At 43.6% G+C, this 15,434-nt stretch overlaps 1 protein-coding gene across 8 annotated transcripts in view; it reads left to right on the top strand.

The window, feature by feature from the left end:
• Window positions 1-15,434, top strand: part of LOC101335493 (copine-1) — a 38,471-nt gene that overhangs the window by 16,548 nt on the left and 6,489 nt on the right. For 7 of the 8 annotated variants that reach the window (XM_019950723.3, XM_019950725.3, XM_019950724.3 and 4 more), the window contains 12 exons: window positions 12,865-12,993; window positions 13,092-13,271; window positions 13,425-13,499; window positions 13,598-13,669; window positions 13,808-13,888; window positions 14,058-14,147; window positions 14,269-14,355; window positions 14,487-14,573; window positions 14,667-14,726; window positions 14,806-14,939; window positions 15,045-15,099; window positions 15,339-15,390. In XM_019950723.3, the coding sequence (XP_019806282.1) occupies window positions 12,865-12,993; window positions 13,092-13,271; window positions 13,425-13,499; window positions 13,598-13,669; window positions 13,808-13,888; window positions 14,058-14,147; window positions 14,269-14,355; window positions 14,487-14,573; window positions 14,667-14,726; window positions 14,806-14,939; window positions 15,045-15,099; window positions 15,339-15,390 (1,102 nt within the window). The remainder of the gene's footprint in view (window positions 1-12,864; window positions 12,994-13,091; window positions 13,272-13,424; window positions 13,500-13,597; window positions 13,670-13,807; window positions 13,889-14,057; window positions 14,148-14,268; window positions 14,356-14,486; window positions 14,574-14,666; window positions 14,727-14,805; window positions 14,940-15,044; window positions 15,100-15,338; window positions 15,391-15,434) is intronic. The other variant, XM_033840859.2, reaches the window with a different exon arrangement.

The raw sequence follows: 15,434 nt of genomic DNA, 5'->3' as shown, positions 1-15,434 counted from the left end.
AGACTAAAGCCCCCTCACTGGTGTCTCTGTAGCCCTAACCTCCTAATTGGGGTGGGGGTGGGTGTGAGTTCACTCACAGCTCTTGATTAGTGAAATAAGATTTGTCACTTACGCGTTTGTGCTACACATCAAATGTAACAACCACATTGTACTGCAAATCACTTGTTAGTCCTCAAAGAGTGGGAACGTCTTAAGAAGGGTAAAGAAGTTCAGCTACTTAAGGGGTCTTAAATGGTACTAACAGGTGCTGTTGCTAATTTCCTCATTTTTCTTTTGTTCCACACTTCCCCACACGTTGGGGCGTCATGTCCTTTATACATAACTCCTTTCTGTAGTGTGGGCCCAGCAGGATCCCTTGGCTATAAATCTGGCTTAAGTGGTGGAAAGACAAATGCACCTCTTACTGAAGTAGATAATGCTGATTACCTTTGCTTCTGTGACCACTGAATTGACAGGTTGGAATTGGAAACATCTGTTAACTCCAAACTTTTAAGACAATTTCACATGGATATACAGCTTAGCCATAGCTGTAACCCATGCTAATTAAATGTTTTGAGTGGTGTTGTGCACCTAGCACTTAACACATTGTGTTGGAAAAGGAAGTTTAAAAAATGTCTGTTCTTCAAGACTTTAAAGTCCTAAATGATGCAAGTAAGTGCTCAGTTGTACTTATACATGTTCAGGGTATACTCATGACTCACAGGAACTAGATAAAGGGTTTCCTGGCCAGCTGCTGAATGGTCAGACAGAAATAAGTGTAATGGAATCCTTAGGTGTAAGCTGAGGGAAGGTGCGATCTCTAACCAGTGTTCTTGGGGACACAATACTGTTAGTTTAGTAAAATGAAATGACTGTGTGAGGGAGCACAGTAGCAGTATCTAAAATTGTGCCTGTCCTGAAAGCTCTTAAAGTTGTCCCATAACAGCATAGCTTGAGGTTCTGGCAGCCTAACTGGTATGACTGAGCTGAATGGTCTACAGAGCAGGTAGGCAGGCAAGGCAAAGGTTGGTTCTAGGGATGTCCTGGCCTAGCAGAGGGACAGAACCTTTTATCTTTTTAATACTCTTTTGACTAGCCGCCAGATAACAAATGCTCTAATACGTTCATAGACAACTCAGAATTAAGTGAATTTCCCCATCAATTTAACCACGTATATGCATAGTTGTCTACCTGAAATTCATTCCTTTGTGGTTTTAGATCAATTTGACACAGAGTTTTAGCTTTTCCGTCTGAGATGTCCACCTTTTGGTTCTTGTTCTTCTAGGCCAACACTGTCCAATAGAATTTTCTCCAATGGAAATGTTCTCATGTGTACTAATATGGTAATTAAATTTTAATAGCTATGTGTGGCTAGTGGCTACTGTATTGAACAGCACAACTGTAGATTCACAGTGCAGCTGCAGATTTCCTCTCCCAGGTCTGATCTTTGGAGATCTTGTTAGGCAGCACTATCCAATAGAAATAAGAATCACTTGACATCATTTAAAATTTTCTAGTAGCCACATTTATAAAAGGTTAAAAGGAACAAGTGAAATTTAAGAATACACTTAATACAACATTGTAAAGCAACTACACTCCAATAAAAATTAAAATATATATATATTTAACCCAGTAGATCTTAAATGTTACAGTTTCAGCTTATACTCAATATAAGATTATTGAGCTATTTTACATTTTTGTTTTTGTACTAAGTTTTCAAAATTCAGTGTATATTTTACAGCACATTGTGATTCGAACTAAGCGTTATTTCAAGTACTCAATAGCTGCATGTGGTTAGGGGCTACCCTTTTGGACAGCACAGATTTAGAATATTAAAAAAGTTATTCACTGCCATTTCTCTCCTAGTTTTGCTGCCTCTTTCAGCTGTTTCTTCACTTTTGAGTATTCAAATTTTGTTGCATTCCTCCTAACCTTTACCCCTCCTGTTGTGTTTGCAGGTTAGTTTTGCTTTTGAGAATTTGCCTCAGTTACCTTTTTTATGGGCCACACTGGAGGTTAACTAGGTGACAGTTTTATATTGTAACATTACTAATCCTGCACTAGAAGCAGCCACAGAAGTAGAATCTCTCCCCTCCACTCTGTACGCCATCCACAATGGCAAGTGGGCAAGTCATTGTGTGTCTGTAACGTAGCGTCTTTATTTTTGAAATCCTCTCTCTTTAATTTCTCAGCTTCCCTAACATAATGAATTCTGAAGATCAACCCATCTTAAGATTTCCCATGTATCCCAAGTAAATTTATTCCAGTGAGGGGGCTTGCGTTATCAGCAGTAGGTTGGTTTCCTTTCCAGGGGCTCTGGTCTGCTGCTTTTGTTCATTAACTCAACACCTTTTGTGCCATTGGTCACACTGCACACTGGAGATGCACAAGTTCTTGTTGATGCCCTTGCCCTGGAGATGGTAAGGAAGGTGGTCCAGTACTGTTGTCTTAGACACTCTGCAGGCAATAGAGAGGCAGGTGTCTCGTTTAAAGAACATAGATTAAATATATAGATTCCACCAGGGCAGGATGAGGGCAAAGGTGGCTGCCCAGTAGGTGTTCTTTGAAAATTTTGGTAGAAGTCACATTTTCTATTTTATTTGCTGTATTCGTGCTTGTTATTTGAAGTTTATTCCTTTGATTCCTTTGCCTTGGCAGACAAATAGGGAGAATGTGTGGTGGGTGCAGAATTATTTTTGATCTGTGTGCAAGATTAGTGTATAGATCATGGGAAGAGGCCACATGAGCCTCACTGCTCTTTTAGTGGCCAAGTGGACTTCAGATTGAACTGGATTACACAAGGTGTGAGCTGTTGGTAAAATGGATGGAAATGACATCCTTAGGGAAGCGAGTTGTGGTTCATCCAAGTTACTGTGTGTCCCAGGGCTAGTTATTTCCTTTCTCTGTCTTTAGTAGTAATGGGATTAATTAACAAAATGGGGTTAAATTAGATAAGCTCATTATATTCAGTTTTAAATTTCTGTGATTCTGTGAACCCAGCTATTTCATTTCTTTCTGGAAATCTGTAGTTAATTTGAACCTTAAAAGAGAGGCCAGTGGAACTAAAAGTTTTGATCTGGCTACTGCTTGTGATAGCAGTTCCACACTTAAGCTTGAGAACTTCATTAGGAGAGAAAAGAGGGAAGGGTCTTTCCCTTTTTGGAGGCTGTTCCTTTCCTGCCATTTAGGTCCTCTGGAGCAGGTAGACCGAGGCATTCCTCCTGGGTGTCTCGTCAGCCAACAAGTAGATGATACCATACAGTAAAAGGATCCATTTATGAGCACTGAAGAGAGGAGCAGTTAACACATGTAGGGCACTTAAACTGGGTCAGGCAGGGGGCACTTTCCATGGTTAGCCCCATTTAATTCTCAAAATAATCCTCTAAAGTTGACACTATTATTATCCCCACTTTACAGATGGAGAAATCCAGGCAAAGAGAAGCAAAATAACTTGCCCAAAGTCTCATTGATAAGGGGTGAACAGAGATTATTCAGTCATCATCTGTCTGCATGACTCTAGAGGCAGAGCGCCTCCTTTCCTCGTTGTTTCCTTCCTCTCCCTGACTTTTGTGGGGGAGATATGGGAGGCCAGTGGCAGCACTCTTCTGTCATGGGTCCCGAGCTGGCTGGGGAAGGGGCTCCAGTCTTGTGCCAATGCTCCAAATGCTTATTTTGAAGTAAGAAGGTGGCGGCTTTGTTGAAGCACATTCAAAGTCACGAGGGGAAAAATGTCCACTCAGATACAGTTCTATCTTGGTGGAAGGCCATGTGTTCCTTCTTGGTTTGCTTCCTTTCCCATATCTAATTCTCTCCTCAAGCTAGCTTCCCTTTGGAGAGTTGCACACAGGTTGGATTTGTCCATTTTTTGGATAAGTCTTTTTGGGACGTTGGAGCTGGATCAGTGGCTTCCAAACTTTTTTGACCATTGTAGAATACAGCAGGATGGGAAACCCTGTGACCATTTACTGTACCGTTATTTTCCCACTTTCCACTTTTTGTGTGAACATGCACATTTTAAGCTTTCTAATATTGCCAAATGCTGCATGGCAGCCAGACTTCCTAGTATTATATGGATCTAAACCAAATTATTGCTTAAGATTTTAGTTTATAAACACGTTAGTAGCTCTTAGTCAGATGTATGAATAAAGAATGTGTAGTTTTGTAGTAAGGATTTGCATATTGGATTCAGTTCGTGATCTAAGAGGACTGTCCTTGAGGCTGCTGATTTAATTTTGGGGAATTCCTGAGTTATAGAGGGAGAGGCAGGGGTAGAAATACTTTGTCTACCTTCATCATGTCCCTTGAGGCAGAGAGGGAAAAGAAGAGTGGTGGTGATGGGTGTAGTTTGTCTTTTTCAATCTTACGAGAAAAGAGTACTCCGTTGGGTGGTGTTCTCCCATTGGGAACTTATGGAGAATTTCCTGTTGGGTTTTCAAGATTTGATCCAGCATCTCAGCTGCTTCAGTGTGCCAAGGTAGGCAACAGGAGTGAGAGTGTGGCTTTGGTTTGTGAATGAGTGATCCTGCCATACAGATGGGTGCTCTGTTCCTCCTCACAGCCTGGAAATGGGGTTGAAGTCTGGTGCCTTGCCTTGTTAGGCTTTTGGGAATGGAGGAAGGCAGTGTAACTCCTGAACGTGAACGACTGAAGAGTTTCAGCTCAGTTGGCACTGAATTGGATCCAACTAGATCCAGGAGGAAAGATCTGTTCTTGGATTTATAAGAGCCAAGATAGAATCTCCCGAGGCAGGAGAGGGGAAGCCGAAGAAAATGAAGGGTGAGTTACTGCCTATTGGCAGTGAGATTCCCTATCAACAGTCACGTGCTAGTCGGGCAAAGGGAAGCCCTGATTTTTAGCATTTGCCCAATTTCTGTGGTTTAAAACTTAACGAGGCCACCTGCTTACAAATTCCTTTACAATTCTCTCTTGCAAACTGTACAAGCCTGCTCTGGCACGCTGCTGCAAGCCTCCCTCAGGTGTTTTGAATTCCCATTCTGTGCTCAGGTCTGTTCTGTGTGACATAGGAGATGCTGAAGCAGCGTCTTTTCTAAAGAACCTTGTTATTTCATTGACAGGAGCTAGAAACATTGACAGGGTACAATTGTGGTGCGGCTTGAGTATAGCAGTCCAGAATGAGAAGTTGTTGAGTGCTGGAAAGATCATGAAAAGGGGAGCATATGAGAGCTAGGCTTGAAGGATAATAATAGCTAACACTTAAACTGGTGATAATAGTATCAGACTCTGTACTAAGCATCTTGCATACATTGTTTATGTCAATCTTCAGAAATAGATAATATCCCTTACTTTACACCTGAGTAAAAATTTTGCCCAAATTACAGAGATAGGACATCATTCTGGTGGGTGTGTAATAGTATCTCATTGTGGCTAGAAAGGAGTAAAGCCAGTACTTGGAGCCTGGTTACTTCACTGCAGAACTCATACTCTTGCCCACTATATCAGATTGCTATTAAATATAAGAAGGGAGGTTATTTCAGTAGAGAAGGGTGTTAACTACAGTCTAAAGTCTTAAGACTAGGTGGGAGTCAGAATAAGCGTCTGGTCCTCATTTTACTTAACGATGTATGTCTCCGTAACCAAATCACTTCTTCCCTCTCTGCCTTGAATTGAGGAACTTGGATAAGATGATCACTCAGTTCCTTTTAATTTCTGACATTTTGTGAATTTTAAGTTATAAAAATGAGAGTGTGTATAGCTTCTTTAAGGAATACTGGAGAAAGTGCCCTGCCAGGGTACGAGGCTTGGGAAGCACTAAGGTTGGCTGGCGATGGGGGTAAGCAGAGGAAAGCGGTCTACAAGGGCGAGTGAAGGGAATGAGACTCCAAGTGGTAGAAAGCAAAAGCAGGAAAGTTTGGTGCTGAATACTCAGTTGTTTCCATTTGCACTTTCCCAGATGGAAAGGTGTGGATTGTGGGTGCAAACAGAGATAACAAGCTGGCTTTTGTATTGAATATTCCTGGAAAGCTCACTTCTCCCTTGATGGCTTCTGCAGCAGGCCAGGGCTAGATTTGGGTTATTTCTGAGAATCCTTGGATTATCACTCCTTTCTTTTAGCATTAGTTCAGCAGTTATTTATAAAGCACCTGCTATGTATGAGTCACTGGAATGGAAATAAGACAGATCTGGTCCATCCCCTATTGAATTTATATAATCTGGTAGGGAAATAGATAATAAGCAAGTAAGTTACACATTTTGATAGGTTTATGAGAAGCTGGGTTTTGTTGGTTTGGAATCAGGGAAGATCTCTGATTTCAATATGGAAAAGAGATCGGCAGGGACTGAGAGTGGAAATGGGGAGACCAGAAGGAGACTATTACAGACATCCAGGCAAGATACGCTGATTCAGAAGAGAGTGCACAAAGACCTGGCGAGTATTAGCCAGATGTCTCTTACAAAAATAAATGAAAAAAATTTCTGAGACTCCTTTTATTGAGTCACTTAAATGTAATATTTAATAAACTGTAAAGCTCCAGTCCTATAAAGGATGCTGACAATCCCATGAGATTAATGAGACTAGGTGAAAGGTAAATGAGGCTGATGTAACGTATGTACCTGTTAAAGGGATAGGGGACAGAAGAGTGACATGAACTAGTTTTAATTACAGAAGATTTCCAAACAGAGGTAGGTTTGGAGGTAAATTTTAAAGGAGATAAACAGGATTTAGGAGATACTAATAATCTCATGCATTAGATGATTTAAAGGGAATATGACTCAAAGGATAGAAAACTGCACATTATAAAGATTTGCTTATAAGAGTCACTAATTCCAATGAGAAAGTAGAAGTCAGATTTGTGAAAAAACAAAACTGTAGTTATCCAGGAAGCTCTGACCTCTCAGAATGAAATCTAGCCCCGTGTGCTCCTGGGGCATATGTGGGCCCACAGCATTCTGGTTGGGGTTTTAGTCTGGGCAGAGAAGAAACTGAAAAAAGATAGAATAGGACCAGCTGTGGAGAAAGTGGTAGAAATGCTAACAGACTAGAAAAGAATAGTCTGTTAGAAATAGAGGCTTAGCACAGGAGGAAGCTCCTGACCCTCTGCATGTATTTGGCCCCCACCAAAAGCATCTCTTTCTGGGATCTTTCAGAAGTTATGGAGTGAGGGGAAGGGCAGCAGTTCCAGTTGTTGCCTGTGATCTTACCACCACAGTTAATTACTGCTAATGCTCTCATAGTTCACAACTTTTTTTTTTTTTTTTTGGCCGTGCTGCGCGGTATGTGGGATCAGGGATCAAACCCGTGCCCCCTGCAGTGGAAGCTCGGAGTCTTAATCACTGGACCACCAGGGAAGGCCCACAACAAAGTCTTTATCAGGGATAAACCTGTAGCCCTCCATTTAAATTTTTCCCCAACATTTTATTATGAAAACTTTCAACATAAGAAAAGTTGAAAAAATGATACAGTGAATTCCCATGTATCCACCATTTAGATTCTACAGTTTATATTTTCCTATATTTGTTTTACCACATCTATCCATTCAGCACACCATTTTAATTTTCGGTGCATTTCATAGAAGTTGTGAGCATCAGCACACTTCACCCATAAATATTTCCGTATGCCTTATCCTGAGCTGAATATTTGTTTATGGGTTTGGGGTAGGGGTTGATAAAATTTACATGCAGTAGGATGTATATACCTTAAGTGTACCATTGGATGAAAATGACAAATTCACCTATGACTCACATTCCTACCTAGGTAAAGGACTTTCACATTCTCCCTAGAGTTCTCTTCTGCCTCTTCGCAGTTAATACCTCCCCCTCCCCTGGGGGACAGGGGAAGAACAACCACTATTCTGAATTTTTTCACTATAGATTAGTTTTGCCTGTCATAAAACTTTATAAAGTGTAACTATGCATTTTATGCTTCAGGTTCATCCATGTTGCAGATATTAATAGTTTGTTTCTTCTTTTGCTGAGTAGTTTTCTATTACATATACAAACATTATGGTTTGTTTATCCATTCTCATATTGATGGACAACTGGGCTGTTTCAGATTTTTGGCTATTATGAATAAAGCTGCCATGAACATTCATGTACAAATCTTTTTGTGAACATAATGTTTTTATTTATTTTGGATAAAAATCTAGAGTGTAATTGCTCTTGGGCTAGATATACGTTTGGTTTTCTAATAAGCTGCCAGACCGTCAAAATGGTACATTTAGTGCCTTCACTAACAACGTATGAGAATTCCACATCCTTGCTAACATTTGGTATTGTCAGTTTTTTACTTTTAGCCATTGTGATGGGTATGTAGTAGTATCTCATTGTGGTTTTAGTTTGTATTTCGTTGATAACTAGTGCTATTGATCACTTCCTTTGATTATTTCCAATTCATATGTTTTCCTTTATGAAGTATCAGATCAATTTTTTTGCCCATTTTTTAATTGACTATCATTTAACATTGAATTCTAGGAGTCCTGCATTGTAGAAGAGTACAACTTCTGCATTACTGCTGGACATTAGTTCAAATGGAAAAGGCATGAAGGTTTGAGTTGAGCAGAAGCACATTTACCATTTATTCAGTAAATGGTTATGAGTACCAACTAAGCATTAGTATTAGGGATACAGAAATAATACCTAGCCCCAGTTCCAAGGAGCCAAGATTATGAGGGTAGACAGACAAAAGTAAAAATTCTGATGTAGTGGTTTCACCGTTAAGTCACTAAATATTTACTGAGTACCTACTATAGGATAGGTACTGTTGTAGGTATTGTACATATAGAGGTAGGCGAACCAGACATAGTTCCTACTCTAATACAGCTTATTTGTTTTCTGGAGTGTATGTGGGGGAAGACAGTGCAGAGCCCCTGAGATGGGGAATGAGATTGATGTTGCGTGTATGTGGATCAGAAATGAAACCTGGCTGGAACGTACTTGCATGACTAGATGATTAGTTAGGTGATGGTCAGATCTTGCAGGGCTTTGTAGACCATGGTAAGAACTTTGGATTTTATTTTGAGTGTTTTGGGAAGCCATTCCAGAGTTTTAAGCAGAGAAGCGGCATGAGCTGGTTTCTGTTTGGCTAATAAACGCTGTGAGTGTGTATGTGTGTGTCCGCGCGCATGCACGTGCATGTGCAAACACACACATACAGAAAAACTGGTGAAGAAACCACTGCAGTCATCCAGAGGAGAGATAAATCCAACCTGGGGAAGGTGGGCAAAACTTCATATAAGAATAATGTCACAGCATAACCATGGATGACAAGGCATTTGCTAGGCAGAAAAGTCAGAGGTATCAGCGTGTGTTGTGTCTGTGTGTTTGAGAAACGAGAAATAGCTTTGGATGACTAGTTGGGTGGATGGTGGAACGGCAGGAGGTAGAACAGTCTAAGAAGGGCTTTGAAGGTTGAATTACAGGTGCAGGGTCATCGTATTAGACAATTACTTAGTTCTGTATAGATGGGCCCTCTGGAGTTGTGCCACAAGGTGGCCATGCTAGGGAGTTAGGCTTTGAAACTAAGGGCCATGAGCAGCTACTATACAGGGCTTCTAGTTAGAGATTTTCTGGAAGCTGGCGTCAGGGATGACTAGGTAAGGCACTGGTATGGATGTTTTAAAAACCAGGGAGGAGGCAAGAAACAATGGGGCCTGAAGTTAGGTAGAAGTTGTTGAAGTGAAGGTATAGAGGCTTTGGGGTTAGAATGAATTGTCATGAGGACATGAGGTGTGGATTAGGGCAAAAAGCTAATGAGTCCCTTTAAAAAATACAAAACAAACAGTATAAAATATTGAAACAATACAGAAGTGTATAAGAGTGTGTAAAATTCTCACCTTTATTCCATTCCTCTGAGGTGTACCTAAAAGTTGCATTTATTTGGTGTGTCTTCCATTTTTTGTGTGTATTTATTTTGTATATGTATTTAAATCTATTGTATATACACATACAATTGAAGTTTAAAATGGGGTTATAGTCTTCTTACCATTTTTTTGCAACTTTATTTTTTCATATGATACCAGTATACTTCTGCCTTAATTGTTTATTTACCCGCTACTTGGCATTCCATTGACTAAGTACTGTAATTTACTTAGTCACCACCTAATTGGTAGACCTTTAAGTGGTCTCAGGTTTTTTACTGTTCTGAGCAACGGTGAAATGATCATTCTTCTTTATTTGTCTCTGTACTATGCAAACACTGCCTGAGAGAATGTGTGAGGTGAGAAGCATGGAGTCGGATTATGACGGGGGAAGTTGTGGTTCTGTTCCCTCAGGAGTATGTATTGTGCTCTGGATCTGTCCTTGGGGAACCTCCAAAGCAGTGATCAGGCTGGTCAGAAGTCTAAAAGCCACATTCTAGTGGCAATATTCAAAAGAACTGGGGCTATTTCTCCAGATTTTAGCTTGCAGTTCACTGCTTCCAGGTATCAGATGGTTCTCAGAGGGAGACGGAATAAGGCTTTCTTGTGGAATTTTAGATGGGAAGAAATAGGAATAATGCGTAGAAGTGAGAATTCAACAGACTTGGGTTAGTTTGGGTAGGACTTTATGGAGCAGGACTTTCTGATGATTGGATTATAAGAGTGGTGGGTTTTCCATCATTGGGTGCATTCAAGCAGAGACTGAGGTGCTATGGAGGGGACAGTATGTGAAGCAAGTTGAACTCTAAGAATCATTCCAATTTTGGTTGATAACAGCATTCAAGACAGAGACCATGAGGCACTAAGATGGGAATAGCACTAACTGGGCAGGGTTGGGAGAGGGATTGACTGAGGGTCAGTTTAGGGGAGGTTGAGGCTGGAGGCGTCCTGGGGTATAGTGCTGGGAAACCTGGAATGCTGAGTGAAGCTGGGTGAGAGATCTGACTTCGTCTGCACTCTTGGTACAGATGGTCGCAGGCGTATCGGTCGGGGGGACATAGGGTTAGTGAGGAGTCTGAGGATAACTGTTATGGTGACTTAGGAGGCGGGGTTTATATGAGAGTCATGGTGATCCATGCAAGAAGGTAGTGTTTCTAGCAAAAGGAATGGATGGAGAACCTTGGTGCTGTTTGATTGCCAGTCAGTTTGGAGATGGCTAAGCTGGGAGCAGAGACTGGAGATGGCCTTTTGGATTTCATGCAGCAAATATTTATTAGGTGCTTGAGACAGAGCAGTGAATAGAACAGACAGATATCCCTTCCCTCATGGAGGTTACATTCTAGTGGGGAAGACAAATTACATAAATATATATAGTATATTAGACAGTGATAAATGCTAAATAGAAAAAACAGGAAATGGGTATGTGATGTATCAGTGGTAGTAGGGTTGAAATTTTAGAGTGGCCAGAAAAGGAGAAACTTTTCCTTCAAACTGGAGAAGATTATTTTTTTTTTAATTTATTTTGGGCTGCGTTGGGTCTTCGTTGCTGCGCGCGGGCTTTCTCTCTAGTTGCGTCGAGCGGGGGCTACTCTTTGTTGCGGTGCGGGGGCTTCTCACTGCAGTGGCTTCTCTTGTTTCAGGGCACAGGCTCTAGGAGCACAGGCTTCAGTAGTTGTGGCTCGCAGGCTCTAGAGTTGCAGGCCCAGTAGTTGTGGCGCACGGGCTTAGTTGCTCCACGGTGTGTGGGATATTCCCAGACCAGGGCTCGAACCCGTGTCCCCTGCATTGGCAGGCAGATTCTTAACCACTGTGCCACCAGGGAAGCCCAAGAAGATGATTTTGAATAGAGACCTAGAGAGAATGTGAGGAACAGCAAGCCGTGTGGGTTATATGAGGGAAGAAAATTCTAGGCATTGAGGTAGAAACAAGCATATTTGAGGAATGACAAGCAGACCTGTGTTGCCAGAATGGAGTGAGCAAGAAGGTGTTAGGAGATCAAGTTAGAGAGATCTAGATCTTTCAAAACCTTGTAGGCCAATGCAGAGTTTGGATTTTTTCTAAGCAATGGGAAATCATTATTGGGTTTGGGTAGAGGTATGACATGACCTATGTTTTAACAGGATCACCCTGGTTGCTGTATTGAGAGTAGCCTGTTGGTGTGAGGATGAGGGAGTAGAGGTGAGGATGGCATAGGATAAGGGAGACCTGTAAAAAGAGGGTAATGCAGTAAGCCTGGTGAGAGATGATGATGGCTTGGACTAGGTAGTGCAAATAGTGAGGAGTTGGGGCTTCCCTGGTGGCGCAGTGGTTGAGACTCTGCCTGCTGATGCAGGGGACACGGGTTCGTGCCCCGGTCCGGGAAGATCCCACATGCCGCGGAGCGGCTGCGCCCATGAGCCATGGCCGCTGAGCCTGCGCGTCCGGAGCCTGTGCTCCGCAACGGGAGAGGCCACAACAGTGAGAGGCCCGCATACTGCAAAAAAAAAAAATAGGAGTTGGACCTGAACAGCTGATTATAGGCTAGGAGAATCCGTTTGGGGGATCATAACTCTGCCTCAAGGTGTAGGGCCCCAGGGTTAGTGGGAAATCATTGGAGGAAGAGACTTTGGGGAGCAGAATCTAGATCATGGCTGTATTGGGGGCAATATTGGGCTTGGAACTTGGATTAGGGCCTGGTCTGGGGCCAGTAAAGGCATCAGAGTGAGATTCATTGGTCTGTGAGAAGATCAGGGTTGGAGTCTGGGTCTGGGGAATATTATTAGGATAGGGACCAGTTTTGGGCTGAGGACTAGTTTGGGGTCAAAGTTGTTGTTGGAGGCCAGTACACTTTTTCTGCATCTTCTCATCATATTCTTGGACCAGGGTTGGTTGTAACCACCATCTCCCATCCCATTGAGCTTACCCAGGGGGATTGGAGGAATATGGAAGCTATAGGGCCTTCTCTTCCTTGAGTGTCATGGGGGTAGACACAGGCTCAGCCCTGCCTGGTTGAAGCCAGCTGACTTTACAAGTTGGGACCTACAGTCAGGGAGGGGTGAGGAAGGTGCTTGATTCAGGTCTTTTTTCCCCCCAGATGGCCCACTGCGTGACCTTGGTTCAGCTGTCCATTTCATGTGACCACCTCATTGACAAGGACATCAGCTCCAAGTCTGACCCACTCTGCGTCCTTTTACAGGATGTGGGAGGGGGCAAATGGGCTGAGGTAAGAAGGACTATGGGGGATAAAGTTGTGGAGGGAGGCTAGGACTCTTTTGGGTTGGAAGGTGCATGACTGTGATGCTTATTGGCTTCTGCCCACAGCTTGGCCGGACTGAGCGAATACGGAACTGTTCGAGCCCTGAGTTCTCCAAGACTCTGCAGCTTGAGTACCACTTTGAAACAGTCCAAAAGCTCCGATTTGGCATCTATGACATAGACAACAAGACGCCTGAGCTGGGGGATGATGACTTCCTAGGAGGGGCTGAGTGTTCCCTAGGACAGGTATGCAGAGCCAGGGATTAGAATCCTTCAGACACAGGTTAAGTAAGAGCACTGTCAGATAAACCAGACTGCTTGGAACTTGGAGGTTGGGGTCAAACAGGACCTAGCCTTGTCTGAGACCTTGGTACCCCACCCACCCCTGCTCTGCCCCAGATTGTGTCCAGTCGGATACTAACTCTACCCTTGATGCTGAAGCCTGGAAAACCTGCTGGGCGAGGGACCATCACGGTAAGGAGGAACTCTGCTGGGGTTTGTGGGTGGTTGTGTACTTATATCCATGAGGAATTCATGAGATGGTACAGTCTCCTGCTTCTTCCCCTACCTAGGTCTCAGCTCAGGAGCTAAAGGATAGTCGTGTAGTGACCATGGAGGTGGAGGCCAGAAACCTAGATAAGAAGGTGTGTGTGGAAGGAGGTCTTGGGAGTTCAAGAATTAAGCGGACAGGGATGGTGTGTTGGAAGGGGAAGGGTGGGAAGGTCTTTCATAGTGGTTGTCAGGTGCCTGAGTCTAAACTGCGGTCTCTGTGATACTGACAGGACTTCCTGGGAAAATCGGATCCGTTCTTGGAGTTTTTCCATCAGGGTGATGGGAAATGGCACCTGGCATACAGATCTGAGGTGTGAGACCCCTGGGATTGGGTATGATGGGGTAGGAGAGAATCTCCTGGGGCTTGTGATTACCAGGGTTTGGAGCACAGGGCTAAAGAGTCTGCATATGGGTAAGAAGAATGGCAGCTCCCCACATGCCAACGCAGAGCTCACTAGAGGCCTTGCCCTCCACCTTCAGGTCATCAAGAACAACCTGAACCCTACTTGGAAGCGCTTCTCTGTTCCCCTTCAACATTTCTGTGGGGGAGACCCCAACACACCCATCCAGGTGAGGAGCTTGCCTCCTGAGTGGACTGAGCAGGGGCAGAGAGCCTGGGGAGGGATTTATTCTCACCTGCCACTTGCCTCCTGGTCTTTATATACACACACACACACACCTTCCCTCCTAGGTGCGATGCTCAGATTATGACAGTGATGGTTCACATGACCTCATTGGTACCTTCCACACCAGCTTGGCCCAGCTGCAAGCAGTCCCAGTGAGTGCTGGCTCAGGGGTATTGAGGTGGGCCTAGGGGCTACAGCTCCAGGAAGAGAGGGAGGGCAGGGCAGCTCCAATCCTAGCTAATGCTCTAGAAGTTTCCTACTCTAATTTTTCTTTCCTTACCAGGCTGAGTTTGAATGCATCCACCTTGAGAAACAGCAGAAAAAGAAAAGCTACAAGAACTCTGGAACTATCTGTGTCAAGATTTGTCAGGTGAGACAATAGCCCATGTGACCCAGTCTCTGACTTCTAAGCTCCGTGACCCCAACCCCTTCACTCCAGCTATGACCATGGTTTCATCTACAGGTAGAAACAGAATATTCATTCTTGGACTATGTGATGGGAGGCTGTCAAATCAACTTCACTGTAAGTTGCTTCATCAGGGGCAGGAGAACAGATCCAGGGTGCAAGGTGGCCTTCAGCTCCCCTCCTCTTCTTCTCCCAGGTGGGTGTGGACTTCACGGGCTCCAATGGAGACCCTTCCTCACCTGATTCCCTGCACTACCTGAGCCCAACAGGGGTCAATGAGTACCTGACAGCACTGTGGAGTGTGGGCAGTGTGGTTCAGGACTATGATTCGTAAGTAACTTTGTCTCTTGCCCGTCCCCACTTCCTGCAGATGCTTTAGCCTCTGGGCTCATGGTCCTCTCACTGCTTCTTCCCCCATTCACTGTCTTCCCACAGGGACAAGCTGTTCCCAGCATTTGGATTTGGGGCCCAGGTACCCCCTGACTGGCAGGTGAGTGTTTTTTCCCCTCCCCTACTCCTGTTTTTAGTTTCAGGGTCCTGATTTTGGGGGATGTGGTAAACTTGCTGCTTGGCATCCCGGAGTTGCAGGGATGTATCCTTACAGGCATGTATATAACAAATGCTCAGGACTAAATACCTCTGTATGTTGCTTGGTACGTACCATAATGCCCTTTTTCTTAGCACAAAAGTGGTCATGGGGAAAGAACCTCATTTTTTTCTTGCCCTCAGGTCTCCCATGAATTTGCCTTGAACTTCAACCCTAATAACCCCTACTGTGCAGGTAAGTCCCCGATCCTCCAGCGTAAGGTATATCTGTCCATATCT

This window comes from Tursiops truncatus, chromosome 15 (assembly GCF_011762595.2).
Source record: "Tursiops truncatus isolate mTurTru1 chromosome 15, mTurTru1.mat.Y, whole genome shotgun sequence".
In the NCBI taxonomy this organism is placed as follows: domain Eukaryota; kingdom Metazoa; phylum Chordata; class Mammalia; order Artiodactyla; family Delphinidae; genus Tursiops; species Tursiops truncatus.
This window is presented reverse-complemented; position numbering and strand designations above follow the sequence as displayed.